Raw genomic sequence first — 20,790 nt, forward strand, 5'->3', positions numbered from 1 at the left:
CCTGCGCTGTCCTGCGGGTGGGCGGCTTTCATGGGGCTGTGCAGGGAGTTGACCTGGCACCTGGGATTTGTCAAGCCCTGCCATACGCATTATCAGTCCTTGGTTCAAAAACATAAAAATGATGTGTCCCCACACCATAGGAATTCCTATTGTGATAGACTGAGAAAAGAATTATCACAATAGGACTGTTGTGTGGGGACACAATTTTATTATGTTTTTGAACCACTGACTGCTTATATGTATGGACATTTTAGAGCACAAAAAAAAAACTTTTGGTATTTTAATTTAAGTTGCACAGTGTTAAGTGCATACCTTCTTATAAAAAATATTTGTGCAACTGTTTATTAAATCTACATTTTCAGGGAAAAAAATTAATTAAAATACATTTTAGTGCACATTGTTCTGCTTCAGCAATCTAAGCAATAAAAGTGTGATCTCTGTAACTGATGTTGTGGTGAGATACCTTAACTTACAGTCTAGTAGCCTGGCAGACAGTAACTTGATCCAAATGACTTCCTGCAGATCACAGAAAGCTTTAATTGAAAACTTGTGCAGATTTTCACAGGTGAACGTCTGATAGGTAAAAAATAAATAAAAATCATAGTTTGTCTAGCTCCATCAGAACACAGTACATGTGATGAATGGAGACTAAAGCATGAAGACGGGTGGGACTAACAAGGAAAGCATGCCTAGTTACGGAGTGAGGAAAGGGCAAAATGTAAAGGAAAGCAAACAATGCATGTGTAACATGATACACACAATTTAATCCCCAATTGTATTGTACAAAATAAAAGATGAGGTAGCGTCAAGTAAGTAGAAACCAGAACTATCATGTCTCAAAATTTGGGGTGCCTATGAAATGGCGAAGAATTACTGTACTCAAAATTATCAATAGGTGATGCTTTCAATGTATTAACCTTAAATGTGGGACCTAGAAGTATTGCTCTCACGCTGATATGAGTAGGGGTCTATAACGCGTGGTGCAATCAACTACATACATGTGTGCACTCCATGCTTGCGCATGTGTATGTGTTAAATTTTGTTTTTCTCTTTTTTGTTTTATATTTTAGTTGTTTAACACTTTTTTTATTTCAATTCTTTTTTATTGACATTTTTGACATACAGGGTAATCATACAGTGAGGAACAGAAGTATTTGAACACCCTGCGATTTTGCAAGTTCTCCCACTTAGAAATCATGGAGGGGTCTGAAATTCACATTGTAGGTGCATTCCCACTCTGAGAAACAGAATTTTAAAAAAAATTCAGGAAATCACATTGTATGATTTTTAAAGAATTTATTTGTCTTGCACTGCTGAACACTTAACACACTTAAGAAACAGCAAGAATTCTGGCTCTCAAAGACCTGTTACTGTGCCTTTAAAAAGTCCACCTCTACTCCACTCATTAATCTAACTTAGTAGCACCTGTCTGAGCTTTTTAAAGACACCTGTCCACCCCACAGTCAGTCAGATGCCAACTACTACCATGGGCAAGACCAAAGAGCTGTCAAAAGACACCAGAGACAAAATTGTGGACCTCCACAAGGGTTGGAAAGGGCTACGGGGCAATTGCCAAGCAGCTTGGTGAAAATAGATTAACTGTTGGAGCAACTGTTAGAAAATGGAAGACGCTAAAGACGACCGTCAGTCTCCCTCGGACTCCGTGCAAGATCTCACCTCGTGGGGTATCACTGATAAGAAAGGTGAGGAATTGGCCCAGAACTACAAGGGAGCAGCTGGTCAATGACATGAAGAGAGCTGGGACCACAGTTTCAAAAGTCACTGTCGGTAGAACACTACGCCGTCATGGTTTCAAATCATGCATTGCACGGTAGGTTCCCCTGCTCAAGTCATCACATGGCCAGGCCTGTCTAACGTTTGCCAACCACCATCTGATGATCCAGAGGAGGCATGGGAGAAAGTCATGTGGTCAGATGAGACCAAAGTAGAACTTTTTGGTCTAAACTTCATTCGTTGTGTTTGGAGGAAAAAGAAGGATGAGTTGCATCCCAAGAACACCATCCCTACTGTGAAGCATGGAGGTGGTAACATCATGCTTTGGGGGTGCTTTTCTGCCAAGGGGACAAGACGACTGCACTGTATTAAGGAGAGGGTGAATGGGGCCATTTATTTTGAGATTTTGAGCAACAACCTCCTTCCCTCAGTCAGAGCATTGAAGATGGGTCGTGGCTGGGTCTTCCAACATGACAACGACCCGAAGCACAAAGCCAGGATAACCAAGGAGTGGCTCTGTAAGAAGCATATCAAGGTTCTGGAGTGGCCGAGCCAGTCTCCAGACCTAAATACAATAGATCATCTTTGGAGGGAGCTGATCTCCGTGTTGCTCAGCGACAGCCCCGAAACCTGACAGATCTAGGAGGAGATCTGTGTGGAGGAGTGGGCCAAAATCCCTGTTGCAGTGTGTGCAAACCTGGTCAAGAACTACAGGAAACGTTTGACCTCTGTAATTGCAAACAAAGGCTTCTGTACCAAATATTAACACTGATTTTCTCAGGTGTACCAATACTTATATTCAGCAGTGCAAGACAAATAAATTCTTTAAAAATCATACAATGTGATTTCCTGAATTTTTTTTTAAATTCTGTCTCTCAGAGTGGAAATGCACCTACAATGTGAATTTCAGACCCCTCCATGATTTCTAAGTGGGAGAACGTGGAAAATCACAGGGTGTTCAAATACTTCTGTTCCTCACTGTATATCATACATCATGTCTAGTTCTTTTTGCAGCTTGACATTACAACAATGTGTGAGGTTCATGAGGCTCAAAGGAGTTTTTCTTAATGATGACATTCAATAGATAGTGAACTATATTGTTTTGTTTGTTGGGAACCAGAAAAGAATGGAGTAGAGGTATGATGGGGGGGGGGGGGGTTGAGAGTAGGAGGGGGAGAGGGAATAATAACTGGGAGTAAAAAAAATTAACAACAATGAACTTGGATACCAGTCAATAGTGTTGTAAGAAGTTGCAATCAGAATTTTATTGTGCAATTTGAGTTTAGAGACCATAAAGGACCATTTTTTATAAAAAATTAGTGTCAGGAGCTTGTAGTAGTGTGAATCTTCTCTCCATATCACATTGTGTATTTAGATTGAGGATAACTTTGGAAATAGAGGGAGACTATAAGGATTTCCAGAGTTTAGTAATGTTGTTTTTTGCTGCGTGAAGGATGTGGGTGACGATTGTACATTCTCTGCATTAAATCCCGAACCCAGCATGCACTCTATGTGGTCTCCCACAGTACACAGAACATGGAAGTGCCATTATTGTAGAGCGGGGGCAGGGCCGAGCCACGTTCCGTTTGTGAAAGGACACACAAAGCAGCAGCTTGGGAGCGAGCCTGCAGGTGCCCCTATAGCAAGCTGCTTGCTCTGGGGGAACTAGACAGGAGGGAGGAACCTGGAGCACCGACAGAGAATCAGAGAAGAGGATGATCAGGGCTGTTCTGTACAAAACCATTGCACAGAACAGGTGTTTGTTAATTTAAAAAAAAAAAAAAAAAAAAGGCTATTAGGCATTTTATCCTTTCCCTACTAAAAAACAATGAATAACCTCTTTTAATAACATTTTGGTAGTTGAAAAATTCACTTTATAGATGTACAATACATCCCCCTAACTACTGTTTAAACTAAAAAAAAAAAAAAATGGGAAAACACAAATTTGTTCCAATGATCAGCATATAATATTGACAGAGAAAAGTATTTTTATTTCTGTCTGTTGAAAGCATTCTAAAATTCTAGGTAATTTGAGGAATGATTTTACTAATCAGCAGTGTGCAAACATTTTATATGAAACAAAGACTTATAAAATAATCACCACATAAACAGTTAATGATACCTATAAAGAATATCTAGTATATGCAATAAAAGTAGGTCCAGCAAAGTAAAGTCCATCATTAAGAGTCCTCTCTATGCCTTGCTGTTGGTAAGGAGAGAACTCTGCAGAAAGCTGCAAACTGGTAGTCTTCAAGGCTGATAAGGGGGTTCATTCATGAAACATGTTCCTGGCAACTCTGTACAAATGACAGAGGAGGCAGGGACTCTGATGAGACCCGGGAGGAACTCTGAAGGGAGGCAAGACAGACACCCAGAAACTGTAAGTTCAATATGCCTGTATAAAAAGGTGTTAATATGTGAGCACAACACTTTGCTTTTATCCATAATTTTAAAAAGATTCTATACTATTACTGTGCACAGTGTTTCTGCTTTTATTACTTTTGTCTGTTGTTGCAACTGGAGAGTTCCCCTAACTTCCTATCTGGTAAAATATTGTAAGCAAGACAAGAAGTGAAATAAAATCTGACAAAGCCCCAAAATATCAGTAAAAACCCTGACAGGGGTTCTAATCCTTGCCCACGCAATCCATAGTTGAGGGGAAAAAAAAGGGTTTGGACAAACACAGAATTTGTACTGGGTATTTGTCGTCTCTGAAATTGTCCAGCAAATATTTATCATTGGCGGCGAACAAGTGTTCCACAGAAAATCTTGTTTTCAAGTACCCTTTACAAAAGGTAAAAAAGAAAATGCATTTAATTAGAAGGAAAAATGTCGACACCTAAAAACACAGTTCCAGTAAGTGATCCACTATACGTTATGATAAAATATGACACCCCACACAAATATTTAGAGGTAGGACTATGTCTTCCCAGCCTGGTGCAGGTCTACAATTTTGTTTCTGGTGTCCTTCGACAGCTCTTTGGTCTTCACCATAGTGGAGTTTGGAGTGTGACTGTTTGAGGTTGTGGACAGGTGTCATTTATACTGATAACAAGTTCAAACAGGTGCCATTGATACAGGTAATGAGTGCAGAACAGATGAGCCACCTAAAGAAGAAGGTACAGGTCTGTGAGAGCCAGAAATCTTGCTTGTTTGTAGGTGACCAAATACTTATTTTCCACCATAATTTGCAAATAAATTCTTTCCAAATCAGCCAATGTGATTGTCTGGATTTTTTTTTTCTAATTTTGTCTCTCATAGTTGAGGTCTACCTATGATGCCAATTACATGCCTCTCTCATCTTTTTAAGTGGGAGAACTTGCACAATTGGTGGCTGACTAAATACTTTTTTGCCCCACTGTACATGCTTTCATGTTGTTTACACCAGATTCTGACCCTACCATCTAAATATTGCAGCAACTAGTCTGCCCTTTCTCCTCTAACATCAACAAGGCATTTTCGTCCACACAACTACGGCTCACTGGATATTTTCTCTTTTTCAGACCATTCTCTCTAAACACCAGAGATGATGGTGCGTGAAAATCCCAGTAGATCAGCAGTTTTTGAAATACTGAGACCAGCCTGTCTGACACCAACAACCATGCCACGTTCAAAGTCTCTTAAATCCTCTCTTTCTTTCCCATTGTAATGTGCAGTTTGAATTTAAGAAAGTTATCAATGTCTAGATGCCTAATTGCATTGAGTTGCTGCTATGTGATTGGCTGATTAGCAATTTGTGTTAGCAAGCAATTGAACAGGTGTACCTAATAAAGTGGCCGGTGAGTGTATGTCTTTGCTACCCCCTTTTTTTTTTCTAAAATGCTAAGACTTTATATTCTGCAGCCATATTACTTTTATTTAGCAGAGTTCTTCTTTAAAGTTTTGCATCTGTGCCTACATGACTTGAATTCCCTTATCTCTGCCAGCCACACTGCAGTTGCTAACAATATTTCACAGAACTTTTTAGACGACGCATACATTTTCCTTACAGAAATAAAAACGTGAAAGGAGTACTGCACTTATTCTTAATATCCACATTTCTTGGAAACACATGAGTTTATATATATTTATGGATAACACACTATCGCGATGGTAGACAGATGTCCCCTAGAAGGAGTGCTGTGAGTCAGCTACCCTTAAGGCTCCTGCTGTACACCCATTGTCTTGCCATCTGTTCGGCCAGATTCATCAGCTCACCGTTAACTTGGTCCCATTGTACATTATGTGTTGTCCGAGTTTAGAAGCTTTAGAAGAGACCTCTGTCATCAATCATTTGCCCTAAAAAGCTGTGCAGTACACCCAACTGAGACGTACACCTGACTGCAATTATGGGCATGAAAAGACACAGTGAGAACATACAGAGATGTAGACAAAAGGCTGTTCCCACCAGCAGTCTATGATTTGATATTTTTAGCATTTTCCGGCAAACCAGCAGAAAACAATTTGGAGTGCCTGGTGCCTGGAACCAGTAAAAAACATGACACCCACATATATTTCACATATTTACAGGTATAACATATTTTATATTTATACAGTTCACACATTTTGGGCCCATTTACATTTCTATGCTGCGTTAAGGCATTTATGTTGCACATTAAGGCATATTTCATTAAGGCAGCCCACCAAAATGTCCTAAAAATCAGACCTGTCACAAAATTGTTGGTTGTTTTAGTGTGTTGGGGTGCCATTCACTGCAAAGCATGTAGTGTGCACTTCGGTCTTAAACTATTGATCCTGCTACTGACAAATCCTGTCCAAGGGTGGTACTTACTCACAGTATATCTATGGAGTCATAGCATTATTGTCCTTGGCTGCTCGCTCCTGTTTTGGACTGCACGATACGACTTTTTCCATAGGCTAAACCTGACGAGAAGCCAGTCCCACATTCTCATTAGGGGACATGCACATGAGATGAGGCAGCATTAAAAGGAGGGTGAGGGCCAGGAAAAGGGCTATGTAGACTTTAACTTCTTCCTGCCACAGCCACTTTCCCTTTAAGAGATTCTAAATGCTGGGATGTGGAAGCAGGCATTCCGATCATGAGACAGCTGTGCTTGACAGTCACATGATTGGAAAGCTCCCGATCGCAAGAAGGCATCGGGAGCTTTCCGGTTCCGACCAGTAAATGTGCTGGGGGCGCACCTACCGTACCCCTCCCGCAGCCTACAAACTGATTTAGAAAAGTAAATAAAGAGATCGGCATTGTGCAAGTTTAGAATTAAACCCTGTACAAGATGTTTTTGCCTAGGGTTTAGTTATACTTTAAGGACTCCAGCGAGAGTTGTGGTATCTAGCTCACTGGCACCCACTATAAGATCACATCTCCTGTCTTCTTTAAAGCAAAGTGAAAAACAGGGTTAAGAATAGGTGCTTGAAGCTCTCATTAAACATATTTCTTGGAACATTGATACACTACTTGTTTTAACCTGTGGGCTTTACTCCAAAACTAAACCATCAGTTTTAAGTAGATGGAACCTTCATAAAATACCGCAAAGACAGCTAAAGTAAAAAATACCTGGCCTTTTTTAATCTGGCACAAAAAGGGTTCCTGTTTTTTCCCATTTTTTATGTTTTTTTTAAATTAATAGGCCCAAATGTGTGTTTATTTTAAATTTTGTAAACTTAAAAACACACAAGCATCAATAAGTGTCCCACCAAAACCATATTTATACATCCAACAAGACTAATCTGTAGCACTCATATGCAATTCCAAATACATTGGTCCTGGGACTTTACATGAGGTACATCACATACAAAATATGACATGGTTTGCACACATGATTACAAGTTTTATTGTTAAATAAACACTGTAAAATCCAACTAAAACTATAATGAGCTGATTCATAGTATATACTAAATAAACACTGTAATAATATAAATTCATTGTTGGTCACGATATTCATAATGTGGGCAGCACAGTTAGCACTGGCAGTACTAGGGTCGTTGGTTCAAATCCCAACCATGGCACCACCTGCCTGCAGTTTGCATGTTCTCCCTGTGCCTGCATGGGTTTCCTCCGGGTACTCTGGTTTCCTTCCACACTCCAAATACATGCTGGTAGGGTAACTGGATCCTGCCTAAATTGGCCCTAGTATGTGTATGTATGAATTTAAGTTAGGGACCTTAGACTGTACGCCCCCTAAAGCTTAGGAACTGATGTGAATGTACAATATATATGTAAAGCACTGCGTAAATTAATGGCGCTATATAAGTACCTGTAATAAACAAATTAAACAATTAAGTTATTTTACAGATATAAGGGCATGATTATATGGCATATTGCGTCCAAAAATTTATTGCATCCCAGAACTTGGCGCATTTCGTGGATCACTGTCCACTTCCTCAGGAGTAGATGCAAGCTATAGGTCTATAAAGACAGATAGATAAAAAAATGATAATATCATATAACAAGTGGATGGCTTCCAGAAATATGACAGATAGCCTTATTACTGACAAATCAGCTCAGAATTAGACCCAGCAGCCTTTAGGGGCAGAAGATGCTAGGGGACTTCTATCCCCGAGGCTGTGGCAGTGTAACCCACAGGTATTAAAGGGACACATGCAGGTTAGATTGAGTATTCATGGAGAGCAGGTCCATAAAGTGTGATAGTTCGTAATGACACCAACAGCGAATATCGGCACTTTCTGTGGGAAATATATATATATATATATTTTTTTCAATTTAAATATTTCCCACAGAAGGTGTCGACATTTACTGTTGTATTTTTGAGAGCCATTCACTTATTTATATGGTATTATAATTTTGGTATTTATCTGTCTTTACAGACATGTATCTTGCATTTCCTCCTGAGGAAGTAGACAGTGATCCACGAAATGCGTGATTGTTATTCTGTTTTCATTACACATTTATTACTTTTTGACAGGATAACTAATCAACTTAAAATTTCTTAAAGTATTTTTTTTTCTAAAATAACATATATTGAGCGATCTGGTATCTTGTCATAAGTTAATGGCTGCCCACTCATATTCGCAAATAATCTGCAGATCATCTTCCTCCACCTGTAAGGCAAGTCATAGTCAGGCAAATACCTAAGAGAGAATTATTAGTGATGTCTGCCTGTTCTCAAACTAGCTTTGAACTTCAATAAGACTTTGCCAACCTTCCCAAGTGGACCATGAGTGATTTGCAACAACATCATAAAGAACGAGTAGGTGCTGTAAAGATTCTTTGGGAGTGATGGTGAATGCTTACAATGGTAAGTCTCTCTCCCTTTTTATCCTTGGAGGGAAAACCCCTCTATGGTCCAATCCTCAGGGGCAATACTGCTGTCGAACCCAGGTCAATGTATGGATACCCTAACCTAAAAGGCAGCCTTGCTCCTACCACTGAACACTCTGTTTATGATGACTGTACTGTATGTTATCCCTGCATGGGTTTCATTTAGGTGTTTCAATTTCCTACCACAGTCTAAAGACATATTGGTAGGTTAACTAGCTTTCACCCTAAACTGACCTGAAAGTGCGTGTGTACAAAACCACAAAAGGAGCATTAGACGGTTAGCTACAATACTTGATAAAAGGTGATGTGAATGGTTGAACATCCTCTAAAAGGTTCTCTGCTTGTGTTAGCTAATTACTTAAATACACAAAATGAACTTGTGCTGAGAAAGGCTACATGTTCACCTTTCCATTTTTCAATCCAAGTTGCCTTGTTATAATGCTGATCCTTCAAATTTTTTCTGAATCACTGGAATGGGTCATGTATGCAAGAAGTCTGAATTGTCTGGCTGCTTACCCATTCTGGGTTAGTAACTTGGAAACTATAGAAGCCAGATAACTAGCATTTTCATAAGATAAGCAATGGCAGCATAACTGTTTCTCTGAGTGCAAGTATCCTTTATCCATTGCCCAGTGTCACGCTTCACCCAGACTAAATTAATTCAACAGAAGAGCTGTGCATAGTAAAAATGTAATTTACCTATATGCATTCTTGGAGACAGGACGTGGATCAAATTTGAAGAAGATGATGCACATGAGGTCGCAAAAAAGTGTCAATACATGGGCAAAGTGTTATTTCATGGATGAATCTTTTGTTGCCTGTAGACAAAAAGTAAAGATTAAGTACATGGAATAATCAAAGAAAATGTTTTACACTTTGCTGTGTTCTAGCAAACATTGCCTTTATTGAAAAGTTTCATTTTTCAATTGTTTCCATTAGTAGCACTCAATGGTAAAACCAAAAGGAGACCAAAGGCATATTTGTATTAATGAGAAGAATTGATCTAGCTTACGCAAATAAATTCTTACAGCTTTAAGTGTCACTTAAATGGAAATTTAATATGGTGCTTTTCTAAGAGAACCACTGGAAGGTAAATAATAAGAAATATTCCCAGAAACAGAAGCTTTGAAATCCCTCCATCTTAGAGAAAGCTAATGTTTTAGCATTTGTCATTACTGTATGATTATTCTATCAAAAAATGTTTTGCAGTAGCAATGCAGACACTGCAGTTTACTTGAAACCTGTAGCATCCCAAGCCTTTTATACTAATATCAGCTAAGAAAAACAGGTATCAGGAAAAATAATGTATTCTGAAACTGTATGCAGCTTGTATGTGTGATAATATTCAGTATAGGAATTCATTTTTTTGTTTCACATGCCTTTTTTTCCTTCGCATTAACAGATCAGGTGAAGTGATCCAGCACAGTGGTCCAGGGTCTGAGCAACCTATAACCCTGCCAAGGGTGTTTGTGCGGATACAAAAATAGGTTAAAAAAAAGGAAGATTTAAAAGGAACACTAGAGCAAAATATAATGTAATCTAATAACCAAATGAAGTTATTTCCTGTAATATTTATATTCTGAATACTAACTCATTAATTATTTTGCATACTTTTAATTCATATTTATATTTAAATGCAAGCCCAGCTGTCCAGCAAAAGTGACAGTTACAAGGTTGGGAGAAATAATACAACACTGACAGAGGTGTTTATATTGGTGACCTTTTTGTTCACATAGTTTTAAACTCCTTTTGAAAAAGAAAAAAATAATGCACAGAGTAGTGTACATTCTCAACACAAAAACCCCAAGAAAGAAAGGATACAGCACCTCAATGGCTAATGAACAGGATATATTAATTGGACATAAAAAAATAAACATAACAATGCTCATCCCATACATTCCCTCCCCCCCACCGTCCACCCCTACCCAAAAAAAACCCTGTTGGGAGTTTCTGTACATTCTCAGCCTCAGCACATCTTGGTGTTAGAAAGAATGAACTACCATATGCATGAGTAAGTGTCATGTCATTCCAGCCTGGCCAATTCAAATGGACAAAAATCCAAAACTCGGAAGAAGACAGGGTAAAGATGCCAGCAAGAGCGTGGAGGGAGGCAAGCTTAATTCAGCGCTAAGGACTAGTGTACACAAATGTTAGCTGGTTGTTGCATATGAATACAATCCTCAAACACAAAAAAAATGTTGTCTGATCTGCTTAGCCTACAATACAAAATGCATCTCAAATAGAACATGCTGCCTTCAGACAAACTCAAGGCTAAGCCGGTCAAAACACAGCCACAGAACTGTCATCTACAGTGAACCCTTTTCACAAAGTCCGCTGCCTCAGTGTTTTTAGATCTTGTCAGATGTTGCTATGGTATACTGAAGTATAATTACGAGCATTTCATAAGTGTTAAAGACTTTTAATGACAATTACATTAAGTTTATGAAAGGAGTCAATATTTGCAGTGCTGACCCTTCTTTTTCAAGACCTCTGCAATTCGAACCGGCATGCTGTCAATCAACCTCCGGACCACATACTGAAGGCAGCCCATTCTTGCATAATCAATGCTCAGAGATTTTTTAGAATTTGTGTGTGTGGGGGGGGGGGGGGTCTGTTCACCTTCCTCTTGAGGACTGACCACAAGTTCTCAATGGGATTAAGGTCTGGAGAGTTTCCTGGCCATGCACCCAAAATTTCGATGTTTTGTTCCCCAAGCCACTGTCATCACTTTTGTCGTATAGCAAGGTGCTCCGTCATGCTGGAACAGGCATTGTTTGTCACCAAACTGTTCTTGCATGGTCGGGAGAAGTTGCTCTCGAAGGATGTTTTTGTACCATTCTTTATTTACAGCTGTGTTTTTGGGCAAAATTGTGAGTGAGCCCACTCCCTTGGCTGAGAAATAACCCCACTCATGAATGGTCTCAGGAGGCATTACTGTTGGCATGACACAGGACTGATGGTAGCATTAATCTTTTCTTCTCTGGACAAGGTTTTTTCCGGATGCCCCAATCGGAAAGGGGATTCATTAGAGAAAATGATTTTACCCCAGTTCTCAGCAGTCCAATTCCTGTAACTTTTGCAGAATATCAGTCTGTCCCTGATGTTTTTCCTGGCGAGAGGTGGCTTCTTTGCTGACTTTCTTGACACGAGGCCTTACTCCAAAAGTCTTTGCCTTACTGTGCATGCAGATGCACTCATACCTGCCTGCTGCCATTCCCGAGCAAGCTCTGCAATATTGGTGCCCCGATCCTGCAGCCAAATCAACTTTAAGAGAGGGTCCTGGAGCTTGCTGGACTTTCTTGGGCACCCTGAAGCCTTCTTCCTAACAACTGAACCTCTCTTTTTGAAGTACATGATGCTCCAACAAATGGGTTGATTTAGGTGCAATCTTAGTAGCAGCAATAAACATCCTCCCTTTTTGTGCAAAGCAATGATGACTGCACGTTTCCTTGCAGATAAATTAATATATGTGTCATTATCTTATGTGTCATTATCAGGGCTGTAGAAAAATAATGAACTGCCGTTGATTTTTAAAATGCATGTCAAACACAGGTAAACAACCCTTGTACACAATCCATATTTTCTGGAGTTTTAAATAATTTGTTGTTCATTTAAAAGGAAAAGTATAGCCAAAGCTATTTTGGCTTTTGACCAGCATGTTTACAATTAGCACTGAGAGTCCCATGATCAGCGCTGATGTTTACACCCCCTTATGATGTAGCAAGTCACATCGGGTGTTTCAGGAAGCTGTACACGGGGCTGTACTCTTGCAGGATTGCAATGACGAAGATAAATGACATATGCACAGCATCCACTGGAATGGATAGACGGCACACAGAACATGCCATGAATACCTGCTAAAATGCACATGCACCTGTGACGTCACTACATCTATCCTATCAGGATTACAACAGAGTGGCACAGGTTAGACAAAATGGAAATAGAGCACCATATACATTGATTCTTAAGGAATTAATGCAGCAAAGTAATGCTATTGAGTTTACTACTGCTTTAAAGTATTTACAGTTCATACTTTGAACAAGCAGTAAAAAGAACAAACCTTCATTCACCTCTAAAGCTATAGGCATTATGGAGAAATTAATATTCACAGATAAAGCAGAACTCCAGGCAAAAACATATTTACATGTCCTTGTTCACCTTCACTGAATATGTCATCCATCTTCTGGTTCGCTCAGTAGTTGCTCTAAAATAGCCTATTCATTTTCAAATCAAACTGTTAATTCTGTTTGGTTTCCTGTTTGTAAGACCAGTGGCTGCTATGTCTCCTATTCCCCCAGCCACTGGTCTTGGCACATCCCTTCTGTAGTTCTTTCTCCAGGAAGCAGTGATGTAATTCAGCCACACTTGCAGTAGTGGTCGGACAGAGACTCTGATACATTCAAGGCCTAGTGTACCCGCCCACATTCACTACAATTCCCTGTGGTGATGGGAACCGTAGTTTCCTTTTACTGCAGAGTGAGAGAGGAAAGGATATGATGTAATCCCTGCTGTTACACCTCCTCCTTGGCAGAGCAGATGCTGTTATCTTTTTAATTACAGAGATGAGGTTGTATAAATTCAATTAGACTTTTCTCTTGAATGGTAGGGATTTTATTACCTTTTATTAACTGTTTAGTGTTTTTTGTAGGTGATTTTTGTGTACATCCCGGAGTTGTTCTTTAACCACTTCCAGACCGGACACTTTTACCCCCTTCCTGACCAGGGCAATTTTCAGCTTTCAGCGCTATCACGCTTTGAATGACAATTGCGCGGTCATGCAACACTGTACCCAAATGAATTTTTTACCATTTTTTTGAGACAGATAAAGCTTTATTTTGGTGGTATTTATTCACCGCTGGGATTTTTATTTTTTTTTGCTATGTAAATGAAAAAGTCCAAAAATTTTTAAAAAAAGTGTTTTTTTTATAAAATTTTGCAAATAAATAATATTTCATCATAAATCTTTGCCAAAATTTATTCCGTTATCTTTAGTAAAAAAAAAATCCAAATTAGTTTATAACCAAAAATTATAATTTTTAAACATTTTTTTTTACATTTTTATTTTATTTTTTTATATTATTTTTATTTATTTTTTTACATACTGTCACCCTAGCAGTACAGTGTTACCATGGTGACACTGTACTACTTGTGGGGGGTGATGAGGATTTTTTTTTTTTTTTTACACATTGCTTTTACACCCATATAGGATGTAAAAGCAATCATTTCTCTTTCTCTCTGTGTGCATTCTTGCACTCATTGAGAAGTACTGAGTGAGCTGTGATTGGTCACAGCTTGTCACATGGTACAAGCCTGTTGTGAATAGGCTTGTACCATGTGACCTCTGTGATCATTCACAGATTTCACACATAGTAAGCAATGATGTCACAAGTGACATCTTGCTTACTACTTTGCATGTGATCACTGATTGGCCAATCAGTGATCACATGATCGGGACCTCGTACAGAGGTCCCGTCCGACGATCGGTGTTTCACTGTGTACGGAGGACACAGCGGGCACCGGATCGCGGTGCTGCGCGCTCCCAGGAAGCGCGCACAAGCAGGGTGCGGGGAGGCCGTTTATAGACGGCCACCCGACCCTGCAGTGCCACCGGTCGGGAAGTGGTTAAGTACAGAGGCACTGAAATCACAACTCTTTTCCTCAGTCTACATTCACACTTGAACCTCAGAATCTTTGGTCGTTTTTCATATATTTGTACATGCATTTTTTTGTGTGTTTTCCAGCTTGAGCATTTTAGTTTTAGTCAATGAAATGGTAGTTACTAAGAAGAGGAGACAGTTGTTATGTGTGTGATCATGACCCTGTACTTTTTCTGAGAGCTGAACAACACCACAATAAAATAACATGGAAATATGAGTGTTCCTGGCCATAAACTAATAGAATCTGATATGAAATTTTTTGTTTCAAGAACACTCATTCAATTTTCTAATAGTGGTGTTCATTTTTGACTGTAGTGACAGGAAAATTAGATTTTTTTCTTGAATTAACTAATTTAGTATGTAACACTATACATGATTTTCGCTCAGGAAATGCTAAAAATACTTTAAAGTTCATAGTCTGGCCAAAGGTGCACATTTGAGCATCATTAATGTTCTTTTCAAAGCTGAATAATCCAGTGTATGGCCAGTCTTAAAGCAGAGCTCCACCCAAAAGAGGAAGTTCCGCTTTGAGGCTTTGTCCCCTGCTCCCTGTTAAGGATTGGGAGCCACAAGCGGTCATAGCCGGGTGCCCACACTGAAGATGCCGGCGCCAAGGAGACAGTACGGTTGGTGTGAGGACACCGCAGGAGGGATAGGTGAGTGCCCATTTTTTAAAAGTCAGCAGCTACAGTTTTTGTTGCTGCTGACTTTTTTTTTTATTTAATTCCAACTAGACCTACACTTTAATATAATTTTTTTTATGCGCATGCACGTACCTCAAAAAACATGATTACATCACAATCTGTGGGTATATACAATGTTAAGGGCTCATTTATGTCAGTGTTGTTGTAACTACCAAGTATTGCACCAGGCAAGATACAATGGGGGAGATTTACTAAAACTGGTGCACTCAGAATCTAGTGCAGCTGTGCATGGTAGCCAATAACCTTCTAAGCTTGGTAAATTAGCCCTGGTTCACACCAGTGTGACTTGTCATGTGATATGACAGTTTCAAATCGCATGACAAGTCACACTCTATTGTCCGCAATTAAACTGTTGATATTGGTGAGACTTCGACTTTGTGGTGCTGCACCGATTTGAAAAAACGTTTCTTCGCTACTTTTTGTGATTTCAGGTGCGACTTGCATAGACATCACAGATGGAAGTTGCATAGATTGAAATTGAACAGATTGAACCAGCACAGCTGCACCAGATTTTGCACTATCTGGTTTTAGTAAAAACACCCAATGTGTTGGCACCCTAAGGTCTCATGCACACTGGGCATTTAGCTCATGTACATTAAATCTCAGCATTTACAGGTGCCAGGGAGATACAGGTGCAGCATCCAGTTCCACTGCCAGCAGCCTCTGGTTGATGTACTGAGAGGTACTTGTACATAGGGCTGTATACCTTTAGAGATGTATGCCTTGAATGCAGAATGTGGATATGATGCTGCACCTGTGCTTCTTGACTGTCCAAAAACCAGGATTTGATGCACATGAGCTAAGGCTACGGTCACACTGGCGATTAGGGCCAGTGCGAATTGCAGCGACAGGAATCAGAGATCACCACAGGTAATCATTGGCTGTGCAGGAGCCTCCAATAGCTACAGCCGTCGGTGACCTGTCATTATAGTGAACATGGCCAGCGGCAGCACCTAACCACTAAGAGCCACAGCAGAAATTTCTGATTCCTGTCACTACAATGTAGCCTAAATGCATTGTGGTAAAAATAAATAGAACAGGACCTAGGTTTTGTAGGTTGGGGCTCATTTAAAGTGGTACTAAAGTCTAAATGCTTTTTGCCTTGATGCATTTTTTTGCATTAAGGAAAAAACAAAACAAAACACCCCACAATCTGTCCTAACACCCCCTCTGTCAATAAAAATGTACATGGCTCCATGTCACTGATTATACGTTGTGTCCACCTCCAGCACAGCTCCTCTCACTTCCTGTTTCAGTATATTTATTGAAGTTTGATAGTACATAAGCTGCATTGTGCCCATGCAGGGGCAATAGTATACATTCACATAAGGATGTTTGCGCATGTATGCAAAGTATATATTCTACCATAACTGAAGGAAGTCATAAGAGATGGATAGATATCACAAGCAAAATAGCTATCCCCCTTTTTCAAGGGACCAAAAGTAATTGGACAATTGAAGCAAAAGCAGTTTTATGGCCAGGTGTGGGCTACTCCTTCGTTATTTCTTCATCAATGAAGCAGGTAAAAGGTCTGAAGTTGATTCTAACTGTGGTATTTGCATTTGGAATCTCTTACTGTGTACCTACATTGTGAGTTCAAAGGAGCTGTCCATGCAAGTGAAACAGGCCATTTTAAGGCTTCAAAAACTAAACAAATCCATCAGAGAGATAGCAGCGATATTAGGAGTGGCCAAATAAACAGTTTAGGAGGAAAGAAGAATGCACTGGTGAGCTCAGCAACATAAAAAAGGCATGGACGTCCACGGAAGACAACAGTGGTGAATGATCACAGGATCCTCTCTATGGTAAAGAAAAACCCATTCACAACACCCAGACAAGTGAAGGACACTCTCCAAGCAGGTGGGCGTATCATTGTCAAAGTCTACAATTAAGAGAAGACTTCACAAGAGCAAATACAGAGGGTTCACCACAAGGTGCAAATCATTCATAAGCCTCTTAAGATTCATGGCTACTCTAAAGAGCTGTAATTTCTAAACCCTTCCTCCAATTTGGATGTACATACCCTCAAATTAAACCTGAGAGAGTGTGCACTTTCAGTCCATATCCATTATATAACTATAGCTTGAATATGTTTTGGTAAATACCTGAAAAAAATTAAAATTGTGCCTGTGTCCAAATATATATGGACCTAACTGTATAAAGCCAAAATGTTTTTTCTTAGTTTTGATAGAAGAGGGAAAGGTTAAAACCCTGTGTGTCTCATCAGAGAGATTTCCCTTCACTTCCCATTCCAGAGATGTAACAGGAAGTGAGAGGAATCTCTCCAAAGTGAAAGAAGTCAGAAATCCTCCTTTTATATAGCTATCACCTGAATAGGTGTCCCATTGGAAGATTTATCCTCACCCCCTCCGTTTCAATTATGGTGACAAAAGTCATCAGAAGTAATATGGGGTGAATCTCCCCAGTGGTGACAGAGACAACAATACAAATTTTACAGAGAGTCTAACCCTTCCTTGCCCTATCTTTTGCCTTTACAAACACTTTTAAAGTAACCTATACCATATGAAAATTTGCTCAGTGTGACACAGCTCAGTGACACAAGATGTATTGAACCGACAGGATCAGCATAACAGGCAGACAATTAGCATTTCTAGAAACAGGTTAGAAATAGACATGAAGGAAGTGTAAATGGAAAAAAATTTACACAACAAAGAATTTTGTTATGAAGCAGAAAAAAAATGAACATTTATGCAGTAAATTAAACCAAGCATGCAGTACAAATATTGAAAAAGATTTTATAGTGTACTGAAATGATACAACCTAGTGGGGAAAAGGGTGAAGAGAAAAATTAAATAGAAAACCAATATTTATACCACAGGAACTCATTAAAATCTAATAATAGGGCACTTAGTATAGAGGAGAGGGATATTCAAATTATACACACTGAAAGACGTTCAATTTCCAGCCACAATGCACTTCATTGTAATCAGGAATTGATTAAATAACAACCTTGGCTAAGTAATTATGATCCCACATGGAAAGATTCTCTTGTTCTAATTTCCGAGGTCTTTTCACTCAGTCTCCAGGTAATGTGGAAACATGGCATGGGAAGAAACAGGGCAAGAACAAGGCTTTTGTAGCAGTCTGCATAGGTATTGCCACCAGCACAAGCTGGAGTAGAATATAGTGTCACCTTTACAGGCCACAATATCCCTGGCATCAAAACACATCTTCAGAGGAGCTTGGGAGATGGAAGATAAATCTGCTTTTGCCAGATACTGTATATATGGAAAAGTATTTAATTTTTTTTATGCAGCCAAATCTGAAAGGTGATTATGGGTTACTGCACTTCCCACATCCTTACTGTTCTCTGTAATGCTTACTAAATTAAGCCTGGTAGAGTAAAAAGATTTTTTGGGTTACACAGAGCATACATTTAATGACATTTTATTGGTTTACTGGAGAGAACAAAGGGGCTCATTGTTTTATGTTTACCACTGTGTACACCTGTAAATTGAGCTATGGTCCACTTGTAATGCAGAAAACCACATAACAACAACAAACTAAACCAGCATTAGAAAAAAGCCAGCAATATACAGTTGTGCTCATAAGTTTGCATACCCTGGCAGAAATCATGAAATTTTGGCATTGATATTGAAGCTATAACTAATCATGCCAAACAAAAAGGCCTTTTAAGAATAGTGAACATATAAAGTAATTTATTATCACATAGTTGTTAGGATCCTTTTTAAATCATAATGATAACATAAATCACCCAAATGGCCCTGATCAAATACATATCCTGAAATGTTTGGCCTCGGTACAGACACACAAGATGATGCACACAGGTTAACATGGAAATTAAAGGTTAATTTCCCCACATCTGTGGCTTTTTAAATGGCAATTAGTGTCTGTGTATAAGTAGTCAATGAACTTGTTGAATCTCAGGTGGATGCACTGAGCATGCTACATACTGAGCCATGGGGTGCAGAAAAGAACTGTCAAAAGACCTGCGTAACAAGCTAATGGAATTTTATAAAGATGAAAAAGGATACAAAAAGATATCCAAAGCCTTGAATATGCCAGTCAGTACTGTCCAATCACTTATTAAGAAGTGGAAAACTCAGGGATCTCTTGATACTAAGCCAAGGTCAGATAGACCAAGAAAGATTGCAGCCACAACTGCCAGAAAAATTGTTAGAGAGACAAAGAAAAAACCCACAGGTAACCACAGAAGAAATAAAGGCTGCTCTGGAAAAAAGACAGATCTGTTTCAAGGAGCACAATATGATGATACTTGAACAAAAATAAGCTGCATTGTCAAATTGCCAGAAAGAAGCCTTTACTGTGCCAATGGCACAAAAAAGCCCAGTTACAATATGCCCGACAACATGCCTCACAGATTCTGGTACACTGTAATCTGGAGTGACGAGATCAAAATAGAGCTTTATGGTCACAAACTTAAGCAGTATGTTTGGAAAGGGGTCAACAAGGCCTATAGTGACAAGGCTGCCATCCACACTGTGAATAATGGTGGTGGCTCACTGATGTTATGGGGTGGGGAATCCTGTGAAAATTGATGGCAAGATGAAAACAGCATATTATCAAAAAGTACTGACATACAATTTGCATTCTTCTGTACGAAAGCTGCACATGGAAAGCTCTTGGACTTTCTAGCACAACAATGACCTTAAGCACAAAGCTACAGTTGTGCTAAAAAGTTTACATACCCTGGCAGAAATTGTGAAATGTTGGCATTGATATTGAAAATATGACTGATCATGCCAAATAATGCTCTTTTATTGAAGGATGATGATCATATGAAGCCATTTATTTTCAAATAGTTGTTTGGTTCCTTTTTAAATCATAACAGAAATCACCCAAATGGCCATGATCAAAAGTTTACATACACTGGAATGTTTGGCCTTGGTACAGACACACACGGGTTAAAAATGCCAATTAGAGGTGAATGTCCCACACCTGTGGCTTTTTAAATTGCAATTAGTGTCAGTGTATAAATAGTCAATGAGTTTGTTAGCTCTTACATGGAAGTACTGACTAGGCTAGATACTGAGCCATGGGGATAAGAAAAGAACTATCAAAAGTCCTGCGTAACAAAGTAATGGAACTTTCTAAAGATGGAAAAGGACATAAAAAGATGTCCAAAGCCTTGAATATGCCAATCAGTACGGTTAAATCACCTATTAAGAAGTGGAAAGTTTGGGGATCTCTTGATACCAAGCCAAGGTCAGGTAGACCAAAAGATATTGCAGCCATAACGGACAGAAGAATTGTCTGGGATTCAAAGAAAAACCCACAGGCAACCTCAAAAGAAATACATGTATCATGCAGATGGCATAATTGTTTGGTGGAGCCGGTAGTATGCATAATATATAAATGCCTTGAATAATGGAGCACAGGAGATTATCAGATAGAGACCCAGTTCAATAAAAGTCCTCAAATAATACATGATACATGACAATCATTGACTGGC

General features: G+C 39.2%; 1 protein-coding gene across 3 annotated transcripts in view; it reads right to left on the reverse strand.

Annotated features, from left to right (window-relative positions):
• The window catches only part of TANGO2 (transport and golgi organization 2 homolog), a 221,829-nt gene that overhangs the window by 150,016 nt on the left and 51,023 nt on the right, over positions 1 to 20,790 (reverse strand). For all 3 annotated transcript variants that reach the window (XM_089672462.1, XM_089672463.1, XM_089672461.1), the window contains exon 2: positions 9,674 to 9,792. In XM_089672462.1, the coding sequence (XP_089528588.1) occupies positions 9,674 to 9,729 (56 nt within the window). In that variant the 5' untranslated portion in view covers positions 9,730 to 9,792. The remainder of the gene's footprint in view (positions 1 to 9,673; positions 9,793 to 20,790) is intronic.

Source organism: Staurois parvus, unplaced genomic scaffold (genome assembly GCF_062004578.1).
Source record: "Staurois parvus isolate SC_StPar_1 unplaced genomic scaffold, SC_StPar_1.0 ptg000129l, whole genome shotgun sequence".
NCBI classification, from domain to species: Eukaryota; Metazoa; Chordata; class Amphibia; order Anura; family Ranidae; genus Staurois; species Staurois parvus.